This window comes from Lissotriton helveticus, chromosome 3_1 (assembly GCF_964261635.1).
Source record: "Lissotriton helveticus chromosome 3_1, aLisHel1.1, whole genome shotgun sequence".
In the NCBI taxonomy this organism is placed as follows: Eukaryota; Metazoa; Chordata; class Amphibia; order Caudata; family Salamandridae; genus Lissotriton; species Lissotriton helveticus.
This window is the reverse complement of record NC_136061.1, coordinates 1,830,796,830-1,830,811,048: the sequence shown is the minus strand read 5'-3', so window position 1 is coordinate 1,830,811,048 and position 14,219 is coordinate 1,830,796,830. Positions and strand designations below refer to the sequence as shown.

The following is a 14,219-nucleotide window of genomic DNA, read 5'->3' as shown; positions in this document are numbered from 1 at the left end:
GGTGGGCGTCTGCATAGCCTATGACCTTCTGCTGCAACTGCCCTTTCCAACGCTGTATTGGGTGTTGTGATTGGTGCTGTGGTTCCTGAGATTACCCGCCTCAAAGGTTTGGGCTCTCTCTTTATTATATTAGTATGGATTCTCAATTATAAAATACATTGTCACCAGATAGACGCAATGATCAGGAACTGATGGTGTATACTTTAACTACGCGTGTTTTGGCATAGCCTTCATCAGGATTCCGTCTCACCGAGTCACTGAATGAAAATCTGTATAATCGGTTTGATATATTATGAATGGAGGGTATCTTTCTCTTGAATCTCTTTTGATAAAACAGCGAGATTTTTTCAAACAAGGAAGTAGAGGGGAGCAGCAGTATTAGAATGTTATAGATATCCCTGAATTTCTTATCCTGTAGTGCGTTAAGTCCGTGTATCCCACAATGCGAGCCCGGTTTAAGAGAGACCAATAAATTGGCTTAAAATGGGAAATACGTACTCTGGAAGCTTTGCACTCGATTTGCAGACTGCCCTCTTGTCCTAAGAGAAGTTTTATGTTCTTCTTGTTTTAAACAAACCGGGAATTGGTGTAGCCGGCCTTTAGATAATGGCGATAGTAGCACAATGCTACATTGTCAACGGCTGTCCTCACTGGATTCTATCATGTTCGGGATGGTCCTTATGGGTTGTGTTTGTCGTGTTCCTCCATAATGGTCAATAAACACAGGTTGTCCATACGGCATCGAAGAGCCCATAGGCACTCACACCTTAGGAAAGAAATAGAGTGCATGAGTTCAAAAACGCCTGCGAGTCGTGGTCCGACTTTAAGCACCAGAGGCACACTGCGTGGGGGTCCATGATGGACAACTGGCCCTTGCAGTCCAAACATGGTTTAAATATTGATATCTTGGGACTGTATAGCATTAGAAAGTTGTATGTTTTTGAGGAAAAATTTCCCCGAGAGTGCAAGAACGGTATCAAAAAAAGGGAACTTATTGTTGCACCAGGGTTGCTGATATTGTTTTGATGATGTCATCCAATGCCACTCTCAACGTGAATGCAAAGCCAGTGCTCCCTACCAGCAATGTGTCTGCTTTGAACTTTCTGGGTCCAATTTGGTGTTTGGGTCCAGTGCTCCCTACCAGCAATGCGTCTGCTTTGAACTTTCTGGGTCCAATTTGGTGTTTGGGTATGCTCCACAGGTGAGGAATCTGCAGGTAGATGTATCTGCCAGAAAGTCCTATTTGCGGAAACTCTGATCATACGGCTTTCAAGAAATGCAAAACTTCATAGATTTTCAAGTGTCAAAATCAGGTCTACATTTTTTTTCTTTCATCTTGTATTCATATTTGCATAACCTACCGAAATACCAGTGACCGTGAAGTAGATGACTAAGCGTTTGGGCTACAATAATAAAAGAACACCAATGTTTACTTTAAATAAAAAAAATAAACTAAGTAACCTAGAGTATTGCTACCACTTGAATCCCAAGTCAGTCTAGGGGCAGGAGCATGAAGGAAAATGTTTATAAATGCTTGAACCGCAAATGCAATGGTGGAGCAGAGTAGGGTTAGAGAATATGCCCTTAGGTTAGTCGAAAAACATACATTGCAGGCTACTTTAGTCTCATGGCACTTGCTCTTGTACAGCGGACTTTATTCATAAATAGCTCATGAGTCCAGGCTAAATGTATACATAATCATTCCATACATATCTTGGCTACTTACGTTTCATAATGAAATTGCCAAAACAAGTGACATTTCACAAAACACATAGGCTCCATATAACTATCCTGCTTCGTGGCAAGAGATGAGACTAAAACTTAAAACACTTGTAAGGTGTCTTGAAACAATAAATTCACCTTTTCAGAAATGAAGGGGTATGGTTCCTGGAATGAGAGTGGTCTAGTGCCACATTTTGGGCTTACTTGTATAATTACAAGCATTCTAAACCATGCCAAGTATTCATCTGACACTATCCGTCATAAGAAAAATGCAACTAATCTAGAGAAGCAATGGGGGTTAAAACTTTGTACCTGCACTACAGTGATGCTCAGCCGGCCAACTGTTCCCATAGCACCTCCGTACTGCAACTGTTGAGCTGCCTGGGCATCCAGCTGGATCTGCTGTTGTTGATGAGTGGGAGTGATACGTAGAAAGTCCTGAGGAAGCTCACCGATAAACACCTAGGATGTAAGAGCAGGCAGAAACAAGAACCAAAGTCAGAATGGAACTGCAGTCAAACACTATCCAATTTTCCCCACAGATTTGCTAGAGGAAACAAACAATCATCTAGCACATTCCAGGATTCAGCAGTCACGAGAAAAATTTGTTGAGGCTTCTGTATCTGTAAATGAAATTCTATTTCTATAGCGCATGACTACCCTGAGGCCTCGCAGCGCTGATTAATAGAATGGCAGAGAAGGTCAAGGGTTCTTGCAGGAGAAACAGGGTTTAATATATACTTAAAATCAAATTTTATGAACACAATATATTACGAAATATAGTTTAAATGTCAATACATTACATCATTCTCATCAACGGCTCCTTACTAATACATACTTTGAAATATTTCAAATAAGTCATTCACAAATTTACATCAAGACCAATACATATTCAGCACTACATAGTCAGCAGATTCTGGACCCTGCTGATTCTATAGTCAATTGAAGGAGACTCATCAGAAATGTATTTACCCTATTTGAGTCTTAAGGGGTAGACTCAAATAGAGATAGCCATAGGTGCAAATGTGAATTGCTTCATACAGCTGAAATATGTTCTTAGCAGCTGTTGGAAAACGCCCTTTATAGGGTGCTTTACCATGACTTTTTTCTTTCCTACTTCCTAGTTTTCAGCTAATCTAGCTACTAGCCTTAGGACCTTGGCACTAAATGGTTGACAAACGTGCTCAAAGCGCTGTGCTGGTCATATAGATACTGGTGATGGTGTATACATGACTGGCTGATGAGTTAGCTGTAAGACCCTATTCTAGGGGTAAGTCATATATCCAGGGAATGTACCTTGAATGCTTCTCCGTCGGCCAGCAGCACTGGTTACCATCCATGGATGTAGCTCATTGATCTTGCCACAGGGTTGCCCTGGTGGTGTTGTGAGCGCAGGTTACTGTTACTCGGTTTGGCATTTTAAAAGCTACATGCCAAGGGTTGGCATTTCACCTGCTATATCAGAGTTCTCCCGGGTGACTGGGTGTGGTGTTGGGAAGTGGTAGGGCATGTGCACGGATGTGTTACATGCCAGGGTCGTGAATGGCACTGGATGGTGTGTTCAGTACAACGGGCCTGTTTCATGCATTTGATTAGCAAGGGCAGGAGGCGTAGAGAAAGTCTATTGAGCAGCATTTCCTACACGCAGAATAGTAGCAGTATAGAGTTTAATATATAGGAGTTCGTAAAGGCGAATCCTCTCTGGTAGTACAGGTAGATCTAACATTACAAATGTGGAAATGTCACTTTGGCAACGTGGGCATTTTGATGCTTGTGGCTGTGTGTGTGTCTGACAGCCCATCTCCAATTCACATCTGGGTGTCAGAGGGACAGCTACATCTGTGCATTCTTGATAGAAGGCCATAAACTAGGGGCTCCTGGAAAACTGCAGATCTGTGACCCTGAGGGGTCTTTCCAGGACAGTTACGTGGGAGTGGCATTGCCATCTGCATTCCAAGTGGCAGGATCTTGCCCCCACTAAAGATGGTGATCAAACGCTCTTGGGGTAGAATGGCAGACGGGACAACATTTAGAGAGGGCCTGTGCATTTCAAAGGCGGCCTTTTGAACTGATCATATCTTCAGAGGTCATTGTGGGTATACCTACTCAGGCTCTGCCCTCCGAAAGTAGAGATGCTTTTGGATTTGGTAGAATACTACACTGGTTCGATGATGGGATATCGATAAGAGGACAGGAATGACTGCAACTGGATTATCCGCAGACTTGCGATGGCCTGGAGTTTGTCATTTTCCAGGAAGTCGACTATCACTTGGTGGATTTTGACTGGACGTTGCTGGCCTGCAGCTAAGGGTCCACTGTCGTGGCCTGAGTAGCCAAGTACTCTCCAAGGGCTGGTTGCCTGGCCTCCTGTCCACAGGATTCCAGGGACACAAAGGATCTCGGTTTCCACAAGATCATAAGAATCATGCAGAGAGTGGCGAAAACGGGTGAAAGTGATCGTTGGTTGGGACAAGGACCGTCCTAACATACACAGTCCTCACACTGTGCAGAGGAGTGTGCTCGTAGAGATCAGCAACCCACCAGAGGTGCCAGGACATGAGGAGAGCAGGGGAGCTTGCAGAGCCAGAGGGGACCTGTACTAGCTTGCACTCCGGAGCGTGTGGTGTCCGAGAGGTGTTGGGGACCTGAGCTGAGACTGTCTCCGACCTCCAGATTGGGAGACGACAGTGCCTGGCATCGCGGCCTCAGTCAGAGGACGCTGGCTTCCTCTCCCTGGACTCCTGCCACAAGGTACTTTGTTGTGGAGAACATTGTGATGAGGCCAGAGGGGTTTTGTGGTGTCATGTGGGCATCTATGGCTGGCTGGCAAGAGCTACAGCAGCTTGCGCCTCTGCCTGATGGGGAAAATTTCTCCAGATTTGGTAGCTCCTCAGCTTTCTGGGTCACAACCTTTTGTATTGGTCGGGGTTGGGGGGGGGAAGGGTAAAAGGAGGGAGGGGGTAGCAATCCCATGCTCGTGAAGTTACTGCTGGGTGCCTGGAGGTCTAATCCGGATGGACGAAACTGAGCAACTGTTTCTTTCTGCTTAGGTGGTTCCGGTAATCTAATCAACGTGGTGGCAGGAGGGGCAACGTGTATCGTTGGCTGGTGTAGTTGAGTGACTGAGGGGCTGAGTCATGAGGAGTAGTCCAAGACCTGTGATTTCTTGACAATTTCAACTGTTGGGGGTATGAGATATTGGTGGAATGTTGTGTTGGATGAATGCCTCTTATTTGAGCATATTTGTTCATGCCGTACGGCTACTAACGGGAACGTTCGACAATTGCCTATAATTGTAAAGTGTATATACAATGTGTATCTCGTTTTGAATTTAATAGGTAAGTTTGACAATTGCAGATAACTGTAAAATGTATATACAATGTGTATCTCATTTTGAGTTCAATGTGTGTGTAATACAAAGACCAGTGGAGTCTTTTTGTGGTGTGCGCAGTGTGTTGCAAGGGTGGTATTGTGCCAAAACATTACACTTGGGACCCGAGATAAGCATGACCTCTAGATGCCAAGCTATGAGGGTGAGCACAGGTTATCATACTCATCCTAGCTAGAATGGTGGATTTAGACTGGCTTCGATGAGTCTGAGCCAGCCAGAAACTGCTGGGCCTAACAGAAGCATATAGGTCAACGCTTTGAACAAGGTCTCCCTGCTCATTTGGAAAGATTTATTTTGTATGAAAAATTAACCCACTCTACTGTTATAGTACATCTCACAAAACCGAAATCACTTTCCACACAACAACAATTGTGTCACTGCCCACATTTTCTTCTACCTTCAAATGGGATAACAGAGAAACGTGTTTCAATTGAATATCTAGAACTTGAAATGGATTAAGCACAGAAACTAATGCTGAAAAGAGAGCAATCAAATAAAATAAAAGGGCATCCTTCCGGAGTCACAAAGAAGTTATTCAAAGTGGTCCTTCCGCACGATTCATAATGCACTTTAATGTGGAAAAACAAACCACCATCCCATATGCAAAGACAGGAGCAACAGCTTTAATGTTTCCGAATACTATGATCGATAAATATACTTTTTCTACAAACTATTAACCATTGGTAGATTCATAACATTGCTGTAAGCATTGATTAGTACAATAGGCTTAGCTTTGTTAAGGTGTTTTGCATATTTATGGTGTGCATGTGTCTGGCCTAGGTTAAAATCACCAGACACAAGGAGTTTGCTCAGAAGTCATAAAAGGCTTCAGATGATGCTGCTTAAGATAATGTAGTCTGGTAGAGTGAATGTTATATTTGGTCTTAAAGTGTTATAGTAGTTGTATTGCACAGCTGCAGTATTTCGGAGTTACAGTTAAGTGAGAAGTTGTGGATGGTGTTGAACACGGTGTGTCATAGTGTGGATAGAGTGATGTAGTTACTGAGCGGAAGGTATGGGCAGTAGAGTCTTAACAGCAGTGCCTCAAGCATCTAATTTCTTACCCTGCACTATATGATGCTACAGCACATACTGAGGCGCATAAGTAAGCGAAAAACAACAGTTATTCTGATTTGTATTGCCAATAGCGGATCAAAGCCTTTCAGAGTTGGAGTCCCACCTCTGTGAAATAAAGACATCCCACAGCACACTACAATTGAGGCCAACATTACAAACGGTTTAAGGCACCAGGGAGTACCGATTAATAGCACTGGGCCGAGTGTATGTCACTAATTACTTATTTTGTAACACTTAAGCTTTAAGAAGTTGTCTTGGAATTTCAGGTCAGGTTTTGCCCTCTTAATGGAAAAGGAACCATCCTGTTTGCACTGGATGATCTAAGACCTTCATCACCTCCTTTCCATGTAGGCAGATGTTGACATCGCCAATCAAATCTTTTCTTTTACATACCTCTGTCACACTGGAATGGCAGGACCATATTTGACTGAGTACTTTCTCTTTGACTGCTACCAAGTCATCTCTCTGCCACCAGTTACCTTGGAGTTTCAGCCAATTTCCTATGGGGTTTCCTAGAGCTTCGTCTGCATGTTTAACAAACTACGAACTTCTGGCACTTTTTGCACAATCCTATGGCTTTTTTTCTGCCTGTGTACAACACCCAGATACTCCTTCACCTTTATAAATCTAAGTGACGCCACAAGCAAGCTCCATCACTGCTGGAGGGAGGGCGGGGACTGCACAGACACCATACTTGCCAACCCTACCAATGTAGGCAGTAGTCTAATGTATTAACTTCTATAGCCTACCATTTGTTTAATCCCATTCATACTACTTTTTAATGCCGGATATTGGACTGCAATCTGATTAGTTGTCAGTTTGGATCAATAAATAAAAAAAAAATTTTAATTTAAGAAATCTAATTTTTGGCTTGAAAGCACATTTTTTAATGCTAAGCAGCAAATAGATGTTGGCACGCCCTCCCAAAAACAAATACATGTATTTAATGTACCACAAGTGGGGGAGAAACAGGAGGAGCAGGTGACAAGATGCAACAGAGGAGCGAGCAGGAGCATTGGGGAGAAACAATAGAGGAACATGTAGGTGCAGGGCAAAATGCAACGGAGGAGCAGGGAGTAAAAGCATTGGAGGAACATTGAAGGCGCATTTTGGATTAATGAGCAGTTGGGCACATAATTGTATATGACAGGTTCTCCCACAAAAACACTTGCACTTCTCGTGGAGTGCTCAATAAACAAGATTTTTTTCCCTACAATGAAAGCACTGGGATGATACCAGTCAGGCAATCAAAGGGATGGTAATCAGTCTAAGTGCCAGGGGAGGGACACAAGAAGAGGAAGCCAAGCCAACAAATAAGCAAATAAGTGACAAAGCCAACCAACGGTAAGCATCAGGCAGGTTCTAAGCCCACTATAAGTGTTTGGTACGATAAACAATATGCTTTTGCCTACACAGAGATAAAAACAGACTAGTAGGAAAGATCCAAATTGGCAATTGTTACAATACTGGCACATGATGAAAAGAGTATAGGCTACTCAACGATTTAAAGTCAGATTGTTTCTTCTTTCTCCTATCCAGGGAGAGGGAACTTACGCCAGCAGTTTACTCAGCACGCCCCTTCAAGCTCCAGAAGAAACTTAAAGGCTGAGAAATCCCTGTCTAACCAGTTAACATGGATATTCTTCATGCACCAAGACAAGTGTAGAACATGTGGCGGTTACAGTTGTGCGACTATTGTGTGCTAATGGTTGACATTATGAAGTAACCACTGTCCTGTAGGAAGTCATCAAACTTCCCTGCAAAGTAATCACCCTGCGCCTTTGGAAGGTTTTCCCTGTCTAGGGAAGTATTCACTCTATATTATACAGTGATCATTAGCTTAATTTAAAACGGTTTAAAACTGTATAGTAGTTATACTCTTAACTTAGAACAGTGTATAATGCGGTTTCTCATCAATGGTCACATGGTGCAGTCTTGATAAATTGCACTCCACCTGCCTCTCAGAGTGAGAGCTGCGTTTAAATACATTTATGAGCTCATACACACTATGGACCCATTCAGAATGAACCTACTTCAGAATGTATTAAGCGGTTCAATGTCACACTTTATGAGAAAGAGTAACGCTCAGCCTTTGTGCCAACATATATGTATCCTCTTCTCAGGTCAGTCAACCGTATGAGATCTGAGGCCAGACTCATACAGGATCATCTCAAGAAAATACAAATGTTCAACACGTTCTCGAGAAAAGAAATTGTATGTTAAATTTCTTCACCGACCTCGTATTAAATGATTATACTTGCTAAGTTGGTAATAACTGTCACTTGGATAACAGACTGAGAGCCTTCTTAATTCTCAGTTAGGCTACTGTAATTTTGCATGTGTCATGATCCTGGACTGTTTCCAGATAGCTACCAGATGATGGAAAGTTCTCCTCTTCCCTACATTGTCCCATGCAAAACTCAACCTTCCTCGTTCTAGCTACACATACAAATGCTCCAGGACTTGCCAACTTGCATTTGAGCGCTATTCAATTAAGGTTGCAGCCATTTGACAATCTGTCAATAAACCTTACTGTTTCGCCGATGGAAGGATGAAGAAATAGTGTTCTAAAGTGCCTTGAGTTTGCCGGAGCCGAGGCGCTCTATGAAATGGTAGGAGCAACCAGCTGTCCCGAAACTGAAGAAAATCGTCCTCTTCCAGCAGTGCAAATCAGTTAGTGCCGAAGAGAGACAACTCTGTGCCACATTAGTGGAACGCAGGGTGTGCTAGATGGGGATGGGTGAAGGAGTCATCGATGCTGGTTCGGTGGAAGGGAGCAGATTTTCCAGTTTGTTTTCTCTGCTATTTGTTGAAATGTGGCAGTTCTTTAGGTAGGGATCTACTCTTCTTAGTCACCACGCCACACCTCGGCCTGCCGCACCTTGGTATGTGAGTAAGAGGAGACAGACAGTGGCAGGAAGACCATTTCTGACCGCAGGGACCTGACGCACAGTACGTGAACCTACACCCAAAAGGGTGTTATCAATACCTGGCATAATTCATGTTCAACACTGCGGCACGATTTAAATTTGGCAATCTCGAGTACTTTATTCAGCTGTAAAGATTCCGATGTTCCTATGATACCCGGCATGTGAAATACGTTACAAATGAAAGGAAAGGCAGATATGCAAACAAAGACCCAAGAATTAAAGTCCCAAGGGGAGGAAAGGCACATAAACTAGCATCTAAAGATTGGCGAGGCCGCTAGTAAATGTACTTTCATATGGCAAGATTTCCCAAACCCATCTCTGGCCAACATGCTACAACTGTAGCCTCAGCCATGCAAATAAATCAACAGAGTTTTGGACACTGTTGATTAATGTCGGCACAGTGTTTCCCGTGAAAGCCATTATCGATGTAAGCGTAAAAAATACTTTATGACCATGTGTAAAATGCATTTCAAGCACAATATCCTCCCAGCACTCTCTGATCAATGAAGTGCGAATGCAATCTCAAAGAGATAACATCCAACTCTGGCGGTAGGAATGTGGGCGATCCAAGCTACTGTTATGAGCCAAATAAAACAAGAATTGGCAAAGCCTATAGATCTCGCTTTTATATTGCGTGCAAAGATGCTGGTTTTGTCACCGTCTGTCTGGAAAGCATTGGTTTTGGTTGTCGTTTTAAAAAAAAAAAGGAAACAGTTTAAAATACTGGAGGAAAGCAAAACACATTTTATGATACCTAAAACTGTACATTGAATTTCAACGGTTTCAATTTAGATATATGACGGGCTACTTTTCAAATACTTTTACTCCAACAACTCTGAGTATAATTTAAAAAGGTTAAGAAACTGTGAGAACGTAGAAGGAAACACTTCCCAAGGCCTAATTTGATTGCATTTATTTCAGCATTTTTTTTATAGTACAGACATTATCAAAAGGTGTCGGTGAGCTTTACAATAAAACATGTTCATACACAAGACATACAATGTTTACAAACTGCGCCTTTTGTAATGATCATAGTTAGCAACCGAGAGGCAAGTAGATACCAACAGACAGTTGTTTATATCGATCGTTACAAAGGAACGGTGTTAGACCGGTCAGCCTTAGGGTGGTCTTTGCCCAAACATTTTGCCTGCTTTACCTCACTTTTTGCCGATTTGTTTTTGCTAGACTTAGAACTCTGATTTTTATTACACAAGGGAACCCAAGGAAGCAATATGCGAGGGACCTTAGGGAATTGTATCTTTATACAGGACAGTGGTTCCTAGACAAGAGGAATTTTTTGGAAGATAAATATAGACTAAATAGACACTATATTCTTTGTCCAGCCGGACAGTTTTATTTTCTAATAAGCAATTTAAGCAAACAATCTACTGTAATAACAGCAGGACACCAGCCGATGTCCAACTAACACACTTAGGAAGGAGACAAACAAAGAGTTTGGAGGCAATTTGAACAGTCTGTGTAGTACAAATCACAATCAGACAATATTGATTACACATTATTGCTGGCATCAAGTAGCACAATTCATACACATAGTGTGACATGGTCGACGACGTTTCGAACCTATGACTTATTAAAAGTTCATCTTCAGGACATCAATTATATGCCTTCTCTTTTTTTTAAAAGTCACAATTAACTTTTTAGCCTGTACTATGGGCAACAATTGCCACAGCATATATTAATGCAACAAAACAAAAGGAGTTAAAGGGGAGAAAAACAAAACAAAATACACAGACTAGGGCATTTCTTCAAAAGGAGATATCACACAACCAAAGTATACAAATAGTTTGTTACACCAATTATTTCCCGTTGCGGACCGAACAGATAACATTCAGATGCAACAGAATCAGTCCCGCATTCAATTCCGTGAACATTGATCAACCCTGAGAAAAAAACACAGTTAGGTCAAGGGACCATTAGTGCAAAAAGTGACATAGCGACGCAAATTGTAACCCGTGAGATTGAATTGTCATAGTGCAGTGCGCGCGGCGGAAGGTGATGGTGGCCAGCGAGAGATATTAACGAGAGCTATGCCGGAATTCTACAAGACCCTGCACCATAAAGCGGACACCTGAAACAGTGAATACCAATGGAAGGGAGTGTACCTGCAAGGCTGGTTTGAAGGCCGATAGCCTGAGTATTAGGAAATTGGTCTGCCTAAACCATAAAAAATTAGTGATTAAAAAGGGTTAAACAAAAGAAAAGAGAGGCAGTGGCCACAACGAGAATTTTACAGGCCGATATCAGCTTACCGAATTTCCAGCAAAACAACCTTAGCTGATAGGAAGAATGCTGGAAAGAGAACAATCCCGTAGTTACTATTTCGTTATTGTCAGCATCAAGGGATTACGCGTTGGCAAGTGGAGCGACAGCCTAATCTGTAACACGCTCTTACCGTAGAGTAGATAGGGACGGGCCGTCAATGCGATCCGCGTCCACGGGTGAAATCGCCCACACCACCACGAAAACCGATATCCAGGAAGTAAGGAAAGCGGAGTCACATGACTCCGGGATAGCCAATCACGCGCCTGTATTACGCGGCTATTTTGGAACAGTCAAAGGGCATAGGTGTGCCATGGTATTTCTTACAGCGGCCATCCGTTACTGCGTGCGGCCATATTACAACTTTAAAAGGGATAGCGGCGGACACATTCCTACATTGGGTAGTGATCCATAATGAATTCAAGCCACATACCGCAAACATTTATAATGAGGGAATCAATTTAGTGCGTCATTGTAAGCACAGCAGCGGCCAAGTAAGGACAGACAACCCAAGGAATACCCAAGGGGCTGACATTAGGAGTGGTCTAGAATTAGGACAGAGTGCATACAGGGGGATGCGTCGGTTAAGGAGGTGGAAATTACCGTAGTGCACACATCGTGACAGCCTATATTTGGCCATCACAAGTGTGGAAGGGTATGCTCAGATGTGAGTCCCTTGCTCACTGCTCCATCAGGATTCAAGCAAGCCGGGCCGAAGACGGCTGTAATGCCAGAAACCGGTCCCCGGAAGCTTGTTTCCTTTCCAGTAAAGAATTGGCTTGGTAGTTTGGTCTGCCCTGTTCCCATGATGCACTGGGCCAGGGTCAGACTAATTTGCATATAGCCAGGTTCTGAGCTGGGATGGTGCAGTGAGCTAAAAAACGGTGATGGATCAAGCCCTGATCTTTTGACTGGGTATGAGTGTTCTGTTTAACTCAGATGCTCTGTCCATCACCCCCCCCTTTTCTGAATCGTTTTGGCCACCACAAGTGTGGAAGGGTATGCTCAGATGTGAGTCCCTTGCTCACTGCTCCATCAGGATTCAAGCAAGCCGGGCCGAAGACGGCTGTAATGCCAGAAACCGGTCCCCGGAAGCTTGTTTCCTTTCCAGTAAAGAATTGGCTTGGTAGTTTGGTCTGCCCTGTTCCCATGATGCACTGAGCCAGGGACAGACTAATTTGCATGTAGCCAGGTTCTGAACTGGGATGGTGCAGTGAGCTAAAAAACGGTGATGGATCAAGCCCTGATCTTTTGACTTGGTAGGAGTGTTCTGCTTAATTCAGATACTCTGTCCATCACCACCCCCCTTTTTGAACCAACGTTCTAAGGCTAAAGTATCTGCTTTACACAACTACATAATAACAAGCATTTACAATGCAATGGTCTCTGCATTATTAAAGGTAGAGCTATTGGCATTGCTCATGACTTTTTTTTTAAAAATCATAAATAAATGGCATTGTCATTTACATTGCCAATAGCTTAATCGTTAAATAAATGGCATTGTCATCTACAATGACAATAGCTTAATCGCTCGCAAATGCATGACCAATTGCATTTACACCCACACAGAGCCACCCACACACAGACAGAGCCACCCACACCCAGCACTTGAAGAGGAACAGAAATGCAATTTACAAAGCGAATAGGTCTGGCTTGCAAATTCAATACCGACTCAAATACTTTTTTAAGTCTGCTACTGTGAAAAAAGGAACAAAAAATGGTTATCCAGATATAGAATAAAATCACTGATATGCACCTAAAACCAACTTGAACTAATGCATTTGCCAATGGTAAACTTTTTAAGACAAGTAACAACAATAATTGTGTTGTAAATAATCAATATTGAAAATGTTTCCATTCTGAAATAGTGAGAGTGTGAATTAAACCTTTCTGAGGCCTTGGAAGCGGTAGTGGTATTCATAGTGTCTCAATCACTTCTGTTATACTCCATCTATGTTAGACATGTCCACCCTTTTTCGTTTTTACATCTCTTCTTTGAAGGCTTCTGTTTGGAAATGATTTACAGGTGTGGTGATCTCTTTGACTTTCAATATGTACACTAACTGCATACTTACAAGAGAACATATTGAGTCCAAAAATATCAGAGACACAACTTGGTTTCATATTTGTATTTGATGCAATGTGACCTGAAGGGAGCACTCTAGAATTTGTCTTAAATTGCTCACTCGCATTAAGTTCAGCTGGATTTAAGTTAAGATTCAGGAACAGCGGTTTTAAATACCTGTTTGGATTCTTCGCTGTCCTGCTCGCTGGCTCCGGAAGGTTGATTTCCTGCCTCGCCGGTGTGCTGATCGTCACCCATAATTTGTCAGGTGTAGTTTGTTGTGACGTGCCACACAGATCAGGATACCGGAGGCTGCAGGGCCTCTTACAGCACTGACAGCAAAAATGCACAGAGCACTAACTAGAAACTTCCAGCTGAGCGGCACTGTCTCTGCAAGTCATAGACATCAAAAGGAGATAGCGGAGCAATGCTTGGCGTGAGCCCGCGGCCATCTTGGAATAGTGTGTTAGCAACTATTAAAACATAGCCTGCAATACGTAATAATGCAAGGCTACTAAATAAAAACATTGAGTTAAGCAAAAGAGTACGTTGTGTGACATATCGTGCAGGGCACTAAAATACATCTTCAAATAGAACTGTGATTGTCTTGACATTTTGAATAGATAGTCGTTTTTTGTTAATTTTTCTTAAAACAACACGTTAGAGGGCCATAAGGAGATGGTATATTTCGATCGCTTTCTTACTGCTTTAGTAGTATATAGAAAAACAATTCAAGTTCAACATGGGTGCTTTT

The 14,219-nt window shown here is 42.6% G+C and overlaps 1 protein-coding gene across 1 annotated transcript in view; it reads right to left on the bottom strand.

The window, feature by feature from the left end:
- TOLLIP (toll interacting protein) overlaps nucleotides 1-14,219 on the bottom strand; it is a 249,134-nt gene that overhangs the window by 179,279 nt on the left and 55,636 nt on the right. Inside the window, exon 2 of the mRNA XM_078682765.1 lies at nucleotides 2,035-2,184. Within this exon, the coding sequence (XP_078538891.1) occupies nucleotides 2,035-2,184 (150 nt within the window). The remainder of the gene's footprint in view (nucleotides 1-2,034; nucleotides 2,185-14,219) is intronic.